The sequence below is a fragment of the Pterocles gutturalis genome, unplaced genomic scaffold, assembly GCF_000699245.1.
Source record: "Pterocles gutturalis isolate BGI_N339 unplaced genomic scaffold, ASM69924v1 scaffold10620, whole genome shotgun sequence".
Lineage (NCBI taxonomy): Eukaryota > Metazoa > Chordata > Aves > Pterocliformes > Pteroclidae > Pterocles > Pterocles gutturalis.
In genome coordinates, this window is record NW_010138257.1 from 45,042 (window position 1) to 59,006 (window position 13,965).

Genomic DNA, 13,965 nt, shown 5'->3' on the forward strand with positions numbered 1-13,965 from the left:
TACTGCACTACATTCTCTAGTTGCTAAACCAAGAGTTCTCCTGGTTTGGGGGTCTTAGAGCTTGGGGTGCTGCATTGGGTTTGGTTTCAAGGTACGAGAGGTAGCAGCTTTGTAGGATTTCCAGAAACAGGATCATTATCAAGCTGGTAGTGGCTCTGGGGCATGAATTTCAGAAGTTTCTGCTTCATCGAGATTTAGATCTGAAAAAACAAAGCTCTGAGGGATTTTTGCTCGCCTCAGAAGAAACCATGCTGAGAGTTGTACGTCAAGGTCACTCAATTATCCCAGCCCTCTCGTCTCCTTCTTGTTATGCGACCTGCTTATAGCTGACGAATAATTAAAGCAGGGCCATGGATTGATTTTTTTCCCAAGGAATTCCTAGGAGATAGCCTGTGTGAATGCCTGGGCAGAGCTGGGCAGAGGTCCCAAGGACAGGGCTGAGCCTCACAAAAATCCTCAGCAGTAGGAGGCAGGGCCAGCTGCCCTACCAGCAAATTGTATGCACAGCTTTGTCTTGGTGTGGTTGCAGAAACCCAAAAAAGGCTTTCCCCGGGCTGAAATGTTTCAAAAAAGGGACAGAGATAAAAGCTGCAGATTAGTAACTCGCTTTGGGGCAAAGACAGGCTATCCTGACCTAATAAACACAGTGCATGGTTGGTTTGTATGTGTGGAGTTACTGACCTGCTAGTTTGTTATGAACCAGCAAAAGAAAAAAAAAGAGACAAATCCCCCCCCACTGATGTAAAATCTGCCTTCAAAGTAGGAGATAGGCTGCCTTGTCAGCTGGGGTAATTTGGGTTATCAAATTTATTAACATGCTTGTCAGTAATATGCATTTTATCTCATGATCTGATGCTGTAATTTGTTTGCAGCACAAAGTCAGCATGGATAATAAGCTGCTGAGACCAGGGCAGAGAGAGGGGGTGGGTTTTTTAAATTGGTGTGTTGGGAAGAGAGTGAATACAGAGAGTCTGTGTGTCAGTCAGGAGCCATGCAGAGTGTCAGGCCTGTGCAAACGCCTCGTATAGCTGTAGCAATCAGGAGGCTTCAGAGCAGCGCTCAACACATTTGGGGATTTTTCTGTTTACACAGAAGTGCACTGCCTGTGTCTCCAGTACCAGACATTAGATGGAAGGCAGCACCTCGAAGGGATCCCTGTTAGTCACTGCAAAATGCTGCTGTGATCAGCTCCTACATACACACACACCCCCGCCTACCCGCCCCTGGCATTGCTCACGCTGTAGCAGTGATGCTGCCACCTGTTTGGGCTCTTCTGGAAGCACACGTAGCTTGTGATGGTGCCCAGAAAGTGCTGCTTGCCCTTGGTGTTGTTTATCCTTGTTCACACAAGCTCGGTGTGCGTGGTCTCCTTGTGTTATGGCAGTGCATGCATTGTACCTGCAGCTGTGCAGGGCCAGTGTGGTAGGTCCTCACTGCTCTCTGCTCTCCCCTTACTGATGGCTTGGCCATACTGGGTTGCAGGCTCTCTTGGACCATCTAGCCTCCAGCATGCATTGCAGGGCCAGAAAACCATGAGGCAGGGCTCTGCTAGTCACCTCGCTGCCAACCTTGCCTTTCCCTCCTCCCCATCTATCACTTCAAACCAAAGTTCAGGAAATACTGCACAAAATGCAGAACATGGGGTTTTTCTATTAGTTGTTTTAGCAAGAGAATCACCAGCAGCAGGGGCAACATAGAAATGTAATGAGTGGCCATCCTGTTGTTGGAAAATCCACAGCACAGACCATTTGTCTTCTCCAGCAGTGTTCATCACAGTCCAATGGTATTTGCACTGCTCTAGCTCTCAGTAAAAGGAATTGTCCCCCTTCTTACCTTGATTCTCATCTTCCCATGGTCCCTGGGCACTCCACATACTCAGCTCCCAGTGCCACACCAGCAGTAAATGAGGAAGGAAAATATACCAGGGGAGTTGGCCATGAAGGAGTCTGAGGAGATTTTTTTCCTCCAAAGATGAGTTGTGAGTGGTTGCTACCTTTGGATCTGAGTATGAAACACAAGGGAATTAGACCTGGTTTGGCTCAGCTTCTTCAAAACACAGCTGATTAAAAAAAAAAAAAAAACCAAAAAAAAACAACCCCACACAAAACAAAAATCATTGAATAAAATGTGTGCAATGAGTGAACGAGCAAATTCTCATTCTTGGCTGTCTCACATACCACAGCCAACATCCAGACCTTCAGGCTACTGGCCAGCCTGGAGCTGTTCATTCAGCTGGCATGGTGCTTGTGTACTATCTCAGCTGCACGTATGAGAGAGCAGAGGGGTATTTCCCCTCATATTCATCACACGCCTGCATAAGCCCATCTAAAGCCATGCTCTGTAGGCCTAGGGAACCCAATCCCCAGTCTTTGTGGGGATCAGCAAGGGGTGTGTACCCCAGGAGCCACTTGCCAGCCCCACGTGGCCACTGGTGCTGCTGGAGCAGGGCCAGCTTCCAGGACAGAGGCTGAAGTGACAGCAGGCTGCTGCTGCAGAGATCTCAGGCATCATGGCCAAGGTGAATTTGAAGAGAAGATGCAATAGATTTTGAGTGTTGTAAACTAAGATTTGTCACATGAAGAAGTGTAAGTTAAGGAGATTGAGGCCAAAGTCAAGCACTCGAATTTTAGCTCTTGCCTGCATATCAACTAAGGGATATACAGGAGAGGCAGACTTTTTTGAAAGTGAATAGACATCTACAAAACCTCCAGCACCTTTGCAAATCAAACCGCCAAAGTGTTGATGCTTAACTAGACTTAAGCTCCTGACTTCAGGCATTAGAGATTTGAAACTTTGTCTTCTGTCTTTTAATTTAGCAGGACTTACTTGAGCAACTGCAATTTTCCCTGGAAAAATGTGTGTTTCTGGGTAATATTCTCTCTTAGGATCACTTACATGTAGGGCAGGAAAAATTTTAGCACACCTGATATTTTACTGAGTAAGGAGGATTACCATGCTTACTTTGTACTCTGAGTCGAGCCAGATTTTGGCATCTAGCAGAAGACACGAGGCATCAAGTGCTGGATGTGACGGCAGAACAGCGCCAGCAGGGAACTGTAAACAGGGCCGTAACTTCACTCCCTGAGAGTGATTTGTCCACGTTGTTACACTTTCCACACTCCTCCTGAAAGCTGAGGGAACTTTTATGAGAGGGTGGTGAGAAGTCAAAGTCAGTCTGTTCCCAAATTCGAGAGTGTTTGTCACTAGGGATCAGCAATAAGCAATGCAACTCTTGCCTGTGTGTTAATACAAGGCACCAGGGAAATGTCTGCATATTTTTTCGTATGTGCTACGGGTTAATTATTACCACAAGACTTTTCTTTAAAGTCATACTGAAAATATTTTCCCTGAGAAAACAGTAAATGATTGGAAAAGCAAATAAATCAGTGTTTAAAGGCTTGTTATCTTACCATCCTTACCACAACTGGCTTCTGCAAGTTCTGATGATGGATGAGCACATTAGAACTGCACGTATCTAAGGCACTACAGGCTTTTCAGTGCCAGGAGCTTAAAGTACACTGTCAAGTTATAAATCACAGGCCAAAGCTGTGCCTTGGTATTATTGTACTCCAAGTAACTCAAATGGCAGTATTATTTTTAAGTCCTTGGATGTTTCTAATGAAATATTAGGTTTGTTTTTAATTTGCGATTTACCATGTTTGTTTGTTTTGCATTTTGCTCAGCTTGAGCAAGAAAACTGGGAGCTACATTTCTAATAAGTGTCACTTCTATTCATACGTGGTAACTGTGTTTGACATGCAAATATCACAAGGAAATGTTAATTTAAAGCATTTTGTTAGAATTTCTGTTATATTTGGCTTATTGTGTTTTTAAACTTTTTTTTTCTTTTATAGAACTTGAAAGCTGAATTTAAAAGTCTTAGCCTTCTCTGGGGATGTGGGACAAACCCACCCCTTCCCTGATGAGTCTTTCTTTCCGCCCTACATGTTGCCCTTGCCTGTCCTCTCTGACTGTACTCCATGGAGCTGTTTGTTAACACTTGCCTGCAGCTCTGTCCTCCTGCATGTGTTGCAGAACATAACAGTCACCTGCGAATTGGTACTTTGATTCTGTCTCTATTCTGATTAAAACTCATTTATTCTTTCAATAGGTGCAAAGTTTCCCATTAAATGGACGGCGCCAGAAGCAGCATTGTATGGAAGGTTCACAATAAAGTCAGATGTGTGGTCTTTTGGCATCCTACTGACAGAGCTGGTAACAAAAGGGAGAGTGCCATATCCAGGTAAGAAAACAGTCTGAGCCCTGCTTCACCTGGGGAAAGGAGTGGGAACGAGCCATGTGCTTAAGTTGGGATGTGTATTTATTTTCACTGGTCTCAAAGGAGGATGGTTGTCATGCGTAAGTGCTGCATATGCTGGGAAGCGGTCCTGACTAAGCTGCTATGTGATGGTCATGATAAAAGTGACAAGAGGACAGAAAATACAACATACTCATTTCTAAATTTTTTTAATTGTTCTCAATTCAATTAATATATTTCTGGCCAAATAATGAAAGCAATGTAAAAGTACTATACTATGGAGCAAATAGCTCTCCACAGTATTGCATTTAAGATACTGACCATTACACTTCTGGAGTGGTATTACTCCATTTATTGTGTCAGTCTGGTTCTCTACAAAGTTTGATGACTGTCTAAATATCTGGTATTAGCAAATCTCTTTTTTTTTAAATCCTAAATCTTAACCCTTGCTTTCAAGGTGGATGGAAAGGAAGGAAAATAATTCTGTAATGTGCAGGCCGGAGCTCCTGGCAGGGTCACAGCAGGGACAGATTCTCTGCATGGGGAAACCGGAGGCCCCATGGCTCTTTGTTGAAACTCTGCCAAGTATCCAATGGATTAAGATTTGTAGGAGGGGTGATTGGATCTGCCTATACAGAAAGAGCTTTTCATTCTGTTGCCCTCCGAAAATCATAGGCATTGAGGTGAAAACAGTGCATTGACATGGAAAAAAATTTAATCCCTTCATTTTCTTATCAGCACAGATACTAAGAACATAGCATCTAGCTGCATCTTTATTCTTTTATGATTTTTTTAATGTCTCTATATACTCACTAGTATGGCTGTGTGCACTGCAGCTGATTTAATTGAAAGTACCCTAAAGCAGTTTGAATTTTCCAGTCTTGTGCCACAATCAAGCAGTCAGATCCATCAAGTTGTGCAGGAGAAGCATCAAGGCGGAGTTCAGTTTATCCTGTGGTATCTCACGCCACTTCAGAAGACTGAGCTCAGCAAAACTAAACTCGCAGAGTTTCACCAGGAATTTTGACTTTCCTAGCACCTAGAGACAGTTTTTGGGAAGAAAATGTGGGGACCGGAAGGCTTCTAATGATCAGCAGTGAATTTTGGCATGATTAACAGGGAGCAGCTTAGTAAAGCTGTGACAGTGACAACAGAATGAGGTAGCAGAAAGAGAGATTATGTATTTCTGTGGGATGGATGAGTCCCCCTGCCCAGCACTTCCCCATGGGTGTTGCCTCCACAAAGAGTGGCTGTGTCAGTAGAGGGCACAAAGGTCTTCTTGCCATCAGGATTACTGGCAGGGGCGTGGGAGAGCCGTGATTTCCACGGGTTCATTGACAGTTAAATGCAGACATGGCGCGGTGTGCAAAGGTCAAAGGCAGAAGGAAGATGTGTAAGACACAGCTCTTACGGTGTTGCTCCCACCACTCCTCGCTGGGCTTCAGGGAGAGGAAATTCCTGGTCACTACCAGCAGAGTGGGAGCACATGGGCTCTCGCCAGCCACGGCAGAGTTAAGGTGATTTTTTTTTTCCTGAGCGCCACGTTGGTGGGGCAGAGATACTTAAGAACTAGGCTTCTCTCTTATCACATGCATGAGCACAGACACACACACACAGAGGAAAAATGCTGTTGCAGGCAAAAGTGACTGTCTCAGCCCTGTGTTAACCCACAGGTTCATAAATGAACACAAGGTTGCCCATGGCAGCAGACTGGACTTCCCAACTGTTCCTTCCCCTCCCTGAAGAAGAAGGAGGCCACTGGATGTACATTTAAGTGCTTGCAATGTATAACTTCTTGTAGGATCCATGACAGCAATCTCAGGCATGGTCTGTGTCCTGAAAATACAGACAGTTTTATTACATGGCAGTTTAAGCACATCAAAGACAACTGACAGCACCCCTCCTCTTTCAGCACTGTCTTTCATCCCTCACACACTGAAAATCCTTCCGGCTCACTCTCCCCCACCCACGCTAAAGAAGACATCAAGTAGCTGGAAGCAACTTTTTGTGTGTTACATATCGCAGAGTCAGCAATTTTCTGGATGGTCACATATATCCTCAGTTACACACTGCCCGAGCTCTACACCAGCGCCCTTACTCCCCTCCAGGACTCCCACCCTGCTCAGCCAGGAGGCATTAACCATTCTCGTGGTCACCAACCATCACTCCCCTCTCTCTGTCAGTTTTACCTAAGGGCATCTTCTATTTTAAATTTGAGTTTCCAGAATCCTTAGATTTCGATCTGGTCGCACTGCCCAGACCCTAACTGGGAAAGCTTTTATAGGCTGAGGCAACTGTGGGGGGGAACTGGGACCTTCTCAGAAGCATCTTTTTTTACATGCGGGTTGAAAAGAGGGCTCAGACTTCCCAAGGTGACAAAGACCTCCTGAGCCCCTCAGAAACTATTCCATTTTCCCCTGACATAGAAAGGATTATCCATCTCCTGCTTCATGCGAGGGAGAGGAAGGACCTCCTGGTAGAATAAAGCTTCATTAATTCAAGTCGTTTTCTGGGGCAGGGAGCAGGGTTCAGATGCAACCACAGGGTTTTTCCTGCCATTGCGGTATGGCTTGCGCAAGGAGGAAAAGATGGGAGTTCAACCACCCTGAGAGGCAGAACTCGGCCCTCCTCACCCAAGTCGTAGTAGGCAACCTGTAGGTGAGAGAACACAGTTCATAGGCACTGCCGACCACTTTGGCACCCGAGGCATGTGGATTTGCAAGCTCTGGAAAGGGTCAGCCTTGAAACAAAGAGGATCACGGAGCTGTCACTCTGCTGTAATACCCACTTTCAGAAATAGTTGTGGGCATGTTGTCCTGATGTTCCTGCTTACAGCTTGTGGCAGGACGGGGGGAGTGGGGAGAGGCCCTCAGACAAAGGGATTGCTCTCTGGCTTGACAAGATCTTAGTGTCTGGAGAGGTTATTTATAGCGCACACCCCAGTCCTGTGGCAGTAACCATGCCCGCAGGGCACTGTACCTCATGCCTTAGAGAACGAGGCATGGTTTTAAGCTTGTGCAGAAGGAAGGAGAATCACAATGAGGAGGACAGCAGGAGAAGGCAGGCAGTATATAAGAGGGGAACAGTCCATGTGGAACAGGACGTTGTCTCACAGATTTCAAACAGTTCCTGTCTTGATGCCCCACTTTGGAAGAGAGGCTGGAGCAGTGGTGGGACATGCAAGCAGTAAAGATTTTGCTGGCACAGATGAAGATAAGGCTAGAGTTCATAATCAAGCCTTGCCCCAGGCCTTATAGCTCCCACACAGAAGACTGACTTTTTGAGAGGTGTCCTCATCTTCATCCTTCAACCAAGCCTCTTGCTCTATCAATCGACATAATGAACTGCTATGATAACTAATTTATTAGTGCCTTTCCTAGCCTTCCCTAAGGCTTTCCCATTCTTTTCACTGGGCAACAGATTGAAATAAGCAACTTTCACAGTCTTTCTGGGCATTCAGGTTCTATTTCCACTATCACAGAGGGGAAATAAAAACTAGACAGGAACAGAAGAGGAACCAAGTATAAAAAATAGTCTGGTTAGTCAGCCTTCTTCAGTGTCTGTTTCTTTCCTCTTTCAAAAATTCCCCTTGGATCTTAGTTTTGGGTTTTTTAATGTAGTTTAAAGAATGGGAGGCATTTCTCTAGCAGTAGTCAGAGATTTTTTTTTAACGTATTGCTTTTTGGATAGGCAAAAATCTCAGCTGCACTAAACAAGAACCTCTGAACTTGCCTCTTCTGCTTTTGCTGCACTTGTCACATCAAGAGCATTTATGTTTTATGTCTAGAGTGACAGCCACCATGATGCTATCCACATTGCTGCCTCCGGCCAGGCAAGTCTTTGAGTTTGGGCTCTAAGTAGTCCCTGGGAGCTGTGTTCAGTCTCCTCATCCATGGGGGAAGCTAGGCCACAGCTACCAGAGAGTGCATGGTACACTGCCCAAGCCTGGGGCTGAGTACACATCAGTGAGCCAGCGTATGTGTGTGTACCCTCATCATGGACGGTAGGTAAGGAGTTGAGAGATCTGCACTCAGCACGTAGCACAGATAAGCTCAGGTGGATTTCTTTGTAAGCAGGAAAGCTCCACTCACAAATGCTGTAGCTCAAAGTTACATCTCTTATACCAAGCAAATAATAGCTTATTTTAAAAACCAAAACCAAAACATACCAAAAAAAAAACCCCCAACAGATATTGATAGCCTACCTTTGTGGGTGTTTTGAGTATGAGTTGTTCTTGGGGGTTTTCAGGCCTTAATTTCTAAATGAAGTGGCATGACTTCCAGATTTTTCAAACTTGTTGCTACTTTTGCACAGAAATAACTAGATTCATATTGTACTCAATAAGAACAGCATTATGCTTCAAATGTTGTCTTCCTTCAGAATCAGCTTTTCTGTTACGTTCAGTACACTATAGTGCCTGTGTATGGAATAGTCTCGACCCTGGACCCTGTATCCTCACCTCTGGCTTTTCTTTGGGGCTGTCCACAGAAGTTAGGAATTCTGCATCTAGATCAAACTGAACAAAACCCCAAAATCAACCTGTCGCTGTTGTACCTCTCTCTTTTGAGACCATGCTCTGGGTGCCAATGTGATCCAGCCCCTGTGGAGGACTGCACAGTTTTACCTGCTCAACTGTACTAGAGAAGGGCCAACATATCCACGTCTGAGGAACCTTTGAACGTGAGCAGAGGCACAGCTTATAGTTCTGGGAGAATCTGAAATGCAACATTTCTGGGGATGGTAGCAGCTGAGCTGCAGTTTTAGGAATACTGCTTTATGCATTTGTGTCTGTTTCAGTGTGATCATTGGTCTGAAAGCATGCAGTCCATCTTGAAGGAGCATAATTCTCAGTCCAACAGAAGAGAGCAAGAATAAAGTTGCTTAAAACTACCACTGTCCTCACTGGACTTCACGTTGCCCAAAGTAATCTATATGGTCTATTAGCTTAGGATGTGGGGATGCTGCCTAGTTACAGTAATATTTCCTGTCTTCTGGAAGAGCAGCATTGCCCAGATCTGTGCTATTTGCACATCTGCCGTGCTCCATCTAATCAAGCTCCTCAGAGCACTCCAAAGCACTTTACAGTGTTTTCTTTAGCCGCAACTGGAAACTTTACATCCTCTTTTGTGTCACAGCAACTCTTACTAGTGCAGCTTTCCTAGGAAAAGTCAAGGAGGGTTGTGTTTCTGTCCCCAGTACATATGGGCAGTAGATTTTTATTATATTGACCATTAAAGTGGCCATATCCTGTGGCATCCTAACACTATTGGAGGTTTCACTAATAAAGCTGGATGGTGGGAGGTTATTTCATTTCTTCTCAGGGAATAAAGCACTAATGGAAAAGCCATCCTTTGGAAATTGGATGTTTTCTTCTTGGTCCAAATGGTAGTTCTAGAAACATCATGAGCACAAACTGATTTTCAAGTAGGTAAAATAGCTGTAGTCTACAGAAGAATATTGCTGAGTAGTTTATTCCACAGATTTAAGGATTTTAGGATAAACTTTTAAGGGGTCTAGAAGCGTACTGCAAGCAGAATTTCATTTATTATTTACTAAAAGAGTTGAAACTCTCGGGTATTCATTAGGAGAGAGAAGTTGTACAGACTGCTCAAATATTCTCTCTGTGGTTTTAGAAGTGCAGATACAACAGGCTTCTGCTATCAAAAGAGAAATGCTAAAACTTGTAGGGTAAGATAAGTGAATCTAGATAATGGGTTTGTAAACATCAATAGACCTTTTAAGAGGTAAAAAGTATACCTGAAACACTGCTATTTTTATAAGTCTGATAAATAATCCAATTGATTTGGGGAAAAAAATAATCTGAAACTCCTTTTTTTTAAATTAGCAGCACATGTCAAAACCGAAATAATTTCTTTGGCAAATCCTAGGTGCTGCAGCCCTTACTGGACATATGAATTCCAGTAAGGAACATGAAGATTACTTGGTTTAGTTTCATATCTGGGCTTTACTGAGAGGGAGGGGAAAGGAGAAAGGAAAAGAAGGGCATTTTCCTGGATTATACCGTGATGAAAAAGCCTGGCTTGACTGACTTTCCAGGGACAAAAAATGACTATGATTTCAGACAGCAATGTCTCTTTTATGTTCTTTTTTCTCTCTTTTTTTTTTTTTTTAAAAAAAAAGGGAAGTGAAGAGCTGTTTATGTTTTTCCTCCCCCTTCTCTCTCCTGAGGGTTTTTGTTCCAGCATACAGTTCGTTATCAAGTTTCAGAGTGTGCTTTGCAGCACTGAGTAATGCACTGGATAAAAATACCAAACATTTGATATCTTAGAATAACAAATCAGTTGGGAAGGAGCTTTTCTGCTGCTGTTTCTTCCACCCATGTTTTACTTAAAGGGGTACTGCCAAAATAAAAACAAAGAATGAAGTTTGTTCATGGTTTAGGTATATACAATAGATGAGTTACTGGTAACACTTATTTTCATAGACGTCAATATGTAAGGGAAGCAAAGCACAGCAGAAGTTCTCACCCCAAAACATGAGGTAATTCATCTGATTCAAAGATAAGGACATGAAAAAATGGTGCAGATTTTTGTTCAAAACACAAATTAAAAAAACTAATATTGAGAACACAACATGAGCAAAATGCCCATTTTTTTCATGTAGCATCTTGAAAGCAGCAAGGCCAGAAGGTTTGGGTTGATGCTGCCTTTGGGTTGGTGATGACTAACAGACCACTAGCATTGTTTTGTAATTTAATGAAAATATAGAATATGTTTGAAAATATTCTTGCTGGATAACAAGGAATGTTTGTTCAGTGTATGAACAAACCTTTTCTGGTTTGTCGTGAGCCTGTGTGACCTAACAACATCAGTTTGGAGTCAGTAATACCGGAGAAACTTAACTCTATGCAGAGTCTGATGTCTGCAGAGGACCATTATTACTCTATTTTCATCATTCTGTTGAGTCCTAACCACAGATCACTTTAGGTACCATACAAAGTGTTTGCTCCTACTCATAAATATCTAACACCAAAGATACAGTAGGTGGAGGCAGGTAATAAATAAAACACAAGAAAGCACTGCTAAATTGTTGGTCTGCAGGTTAGGAAATACTGTAAATCAGTAATCTAATCTTTCTTTTTGCAATTATCACTGCTAAAGGGAACAGTAAGGAGAAGTTTGTAGGAGGATGAGGCAGTTTTCTGGGGAAGTTTCTCCATGTGCAACAGGCAGCATAAGAAACAGCACATCAGTGCTTGTTTGAAAATTGAAGGCGCTGCAGTAGGCTAGCCAGAACTGTGGATTAACCAGGATGTGGCCAAATGAGAGCCTAAATGCTAGAGGGGCAGCCTGTGAGGGGCTTTAAAAGTGAAGAAAAGCAGCTTGCAACAAGAAGCAAGCAGCAAGACCATGCAAGAAGTGGTTACAGCTAGGAAAATGATCCTTGCAGAGACACTGCAAATGGATATCAGCAGGAGGAAATTACCCTGTCAAGATAGGAGGAAAAGGTGTTTTGTAATCCTAACATGAGATGAGAATCTAGATGTGGATGGTAAAGAAAGGCTGTATTTTGCAGATGCTTCTTTTAAAACATCATTAAGAATTAAACACAGCCAGGATGTAAGGACTCAGAGTAAAGACCAAATCCAAGGATACAGCTAAGTTACCAGCCTAAATGCCATGCAGTGTGAGGATATTATTCCCACTAGTCAAGGTATAGAGTAGACAAATTAATCTATATTGGAGAAGGTGGTTGAATTATTTCTCACAAATAAGTTTACCAAAAATACAGGGTAGGGGGAAAAGAGACGATCCCCTGGGTCCTGAAGATGGAAATTCTTCAAGACAGCACCCTGGAAGAATAAAATGGAGGAGACCCAGGGAAGGATGGTGTTGTGGAAGCCAGGGGGATGATAAGCTAACGGAAAGAGCAACATCAAGGTGCTGGTTTCTAGATTTGGTCATGGAGGAACTTAAATGTCCCTTCTAGTTCTCCTCCAGACCTGCTTGGGAGGACCCACTAAGTCAGGGGGGTGAAGCCTGCAGATATTTTTCAACAGAGGACTGAGGCAGGACTTGCCAAGCCACAAAGCTTGCAGTCAATGTGCATGCTTTCTCTGAAATACTTCTGCATGCCTGCAGTGCTTGTCTTACTTGCGGTACTGCTAAAAAGCCAAAAGAATTACTGGAAGAGCTATTTAAACTGATGTTGAGGTTGACTGCAATTAATGAACAGTGCAAAACACTTCAGCAGAGGAATCAAGGGTTGAAGAGGTTGCATAGAAAAGACAAGGTAGCAAAGGGCCGGGCTTACCTCTTAGAATCAAGGATGATGGCAATATAACTTTTTACCTTTTGTGAGAGAGCACTGTGGTTCTGCAGTGGACCTGTTTTGCTTGGTGGTTGACTTGTCTTTTCAGCAGCTTTGTTCAGTTCTGGGTTGGGATGGTAGCAACAATGCTAACCAGCATAGATCGAGGGAGTGCAGATCATCAGCAGTAGTAAGCTTCTGAACCAGTGTTGAAGTTAATGCTGCTGGGCAGCCCAGGTAGCCCAAAGTAGCAGAGTTTGTCTTGAGGTCTCCTGCAGCATGGCATCACAGAGCTCTTCAAGAACGGCCCACGTTCAGTGTGAGGGTTTCAAATGTTCATCTTAATTTCTGGAATTTTGAATAGTATTTTTTTATTTTCTTTAACCACTTCACATAATATATTTCACAGCTGCTGTTTTTGGGAAGGGAATGTGCCAAATCCTGCCCATTGTGAGTAAGCCAAGAGGGTAACCATGGGAGCAGCGTTTTCTCATCATTGGATCCTAAAACCCTCTACTGAGAAAGAAAATAACCTAAGTTACCTTGCAGTAGCTGAAGAGCTGAAACAAGACGTTGAGGAGGTTTTGTTTCATTTGTCTGAACGAAAAGAAATTAGTATGATTGAGAAAACCACGTATATTGTCAATATAGTTATACTCAGGTTAATTTTCCTGTAATTTGACAGTGTGGATTTGTCTGCCCTTTACAGGCATGAATAACCGTGAAGTCTTGGAGCAAGTAGAACGTGGTTATCGGATGCCATGTCCTCAGGACTGTCCCATCTCCTTGCACGAGCTTATGATCCACTGCTGGAAAAAAGACCCAGAGGAGCGTCCAACTTTTGAATATTTGCAGGGTTTCCTTGAAGACTACTTCACTGCAACAGAACCCCAGTACCAGCCCGGTGACAACCTGTAAATCCCTGGTCTCCAGACACTGTCATGACTTACCAGGTGTTTCTCAGCCCTGCCCCACCACCTGCCCTTAAGCTTCCAACTCCGTGATCAGCTTCTCCAGAGTGCAGCATCTTCCAGCACCGCCGTGCACAGGAGGGGCTGAAGTTGGGAACTTCCGCAGCCCTTGCCTACGACCACTTGTCCTAATAATCTGAATGTCCTGGATGAAAAGGAGAAAAACACTTGTTTTTTCTTAATCAAAGACTCCAAAACTGCACTGTATGGATGTTATGTAAACTGCAAAACCTCTGTTCATTGTAAATAGTAACTCAGTGCCAATAACTGATCCTAGTGCTTTCCTTTTTTTAAAACGCAAAACCTATGTGATTTTAACTAGTCTTCTCCTGATTCAACTAAAAGTATTATTTTCCAGAAGTGGCCTCTTTGTCTAAAACTTTTTTTTTTTATGTTTTAACAAATAAATAAAAAAAAATCAGGACAGGTGTTTGTTTTTTTGCTTTTTTATATATAAAATATATA

General features: G+C 43.3%; 1 protein-coding gene across 1 annotated transcript in view; it reads left to right on the top strand.

Annotated features, from left to right (window-relative positions):
* Positions 1–13,880, top strand: part of FYN (FYN proto-oncogene, Src family tyrosine kinase) — a 53,510-nt gene extending 39,630 nt beyond the window's left edge. The window contains exons 11-12 of the mRNA XM_010082921.1: positions 4,112–4,243; positions 13,239–13,880. Of these exons, the coding sequence (XP_010081223.1) occupies positions 4,112–4,243; positions 13,239–13,447 (341 nt within the window). The 3' untranslated portion in view covers positions 13,448–13,880. The remainder of the gene's footprint in view (positions 1–4,111; positions 4,244–13,238) is intronic.
* The last annotated feature ends 85 nt before the right edge of the window (positions 13,881–13,965 follow it).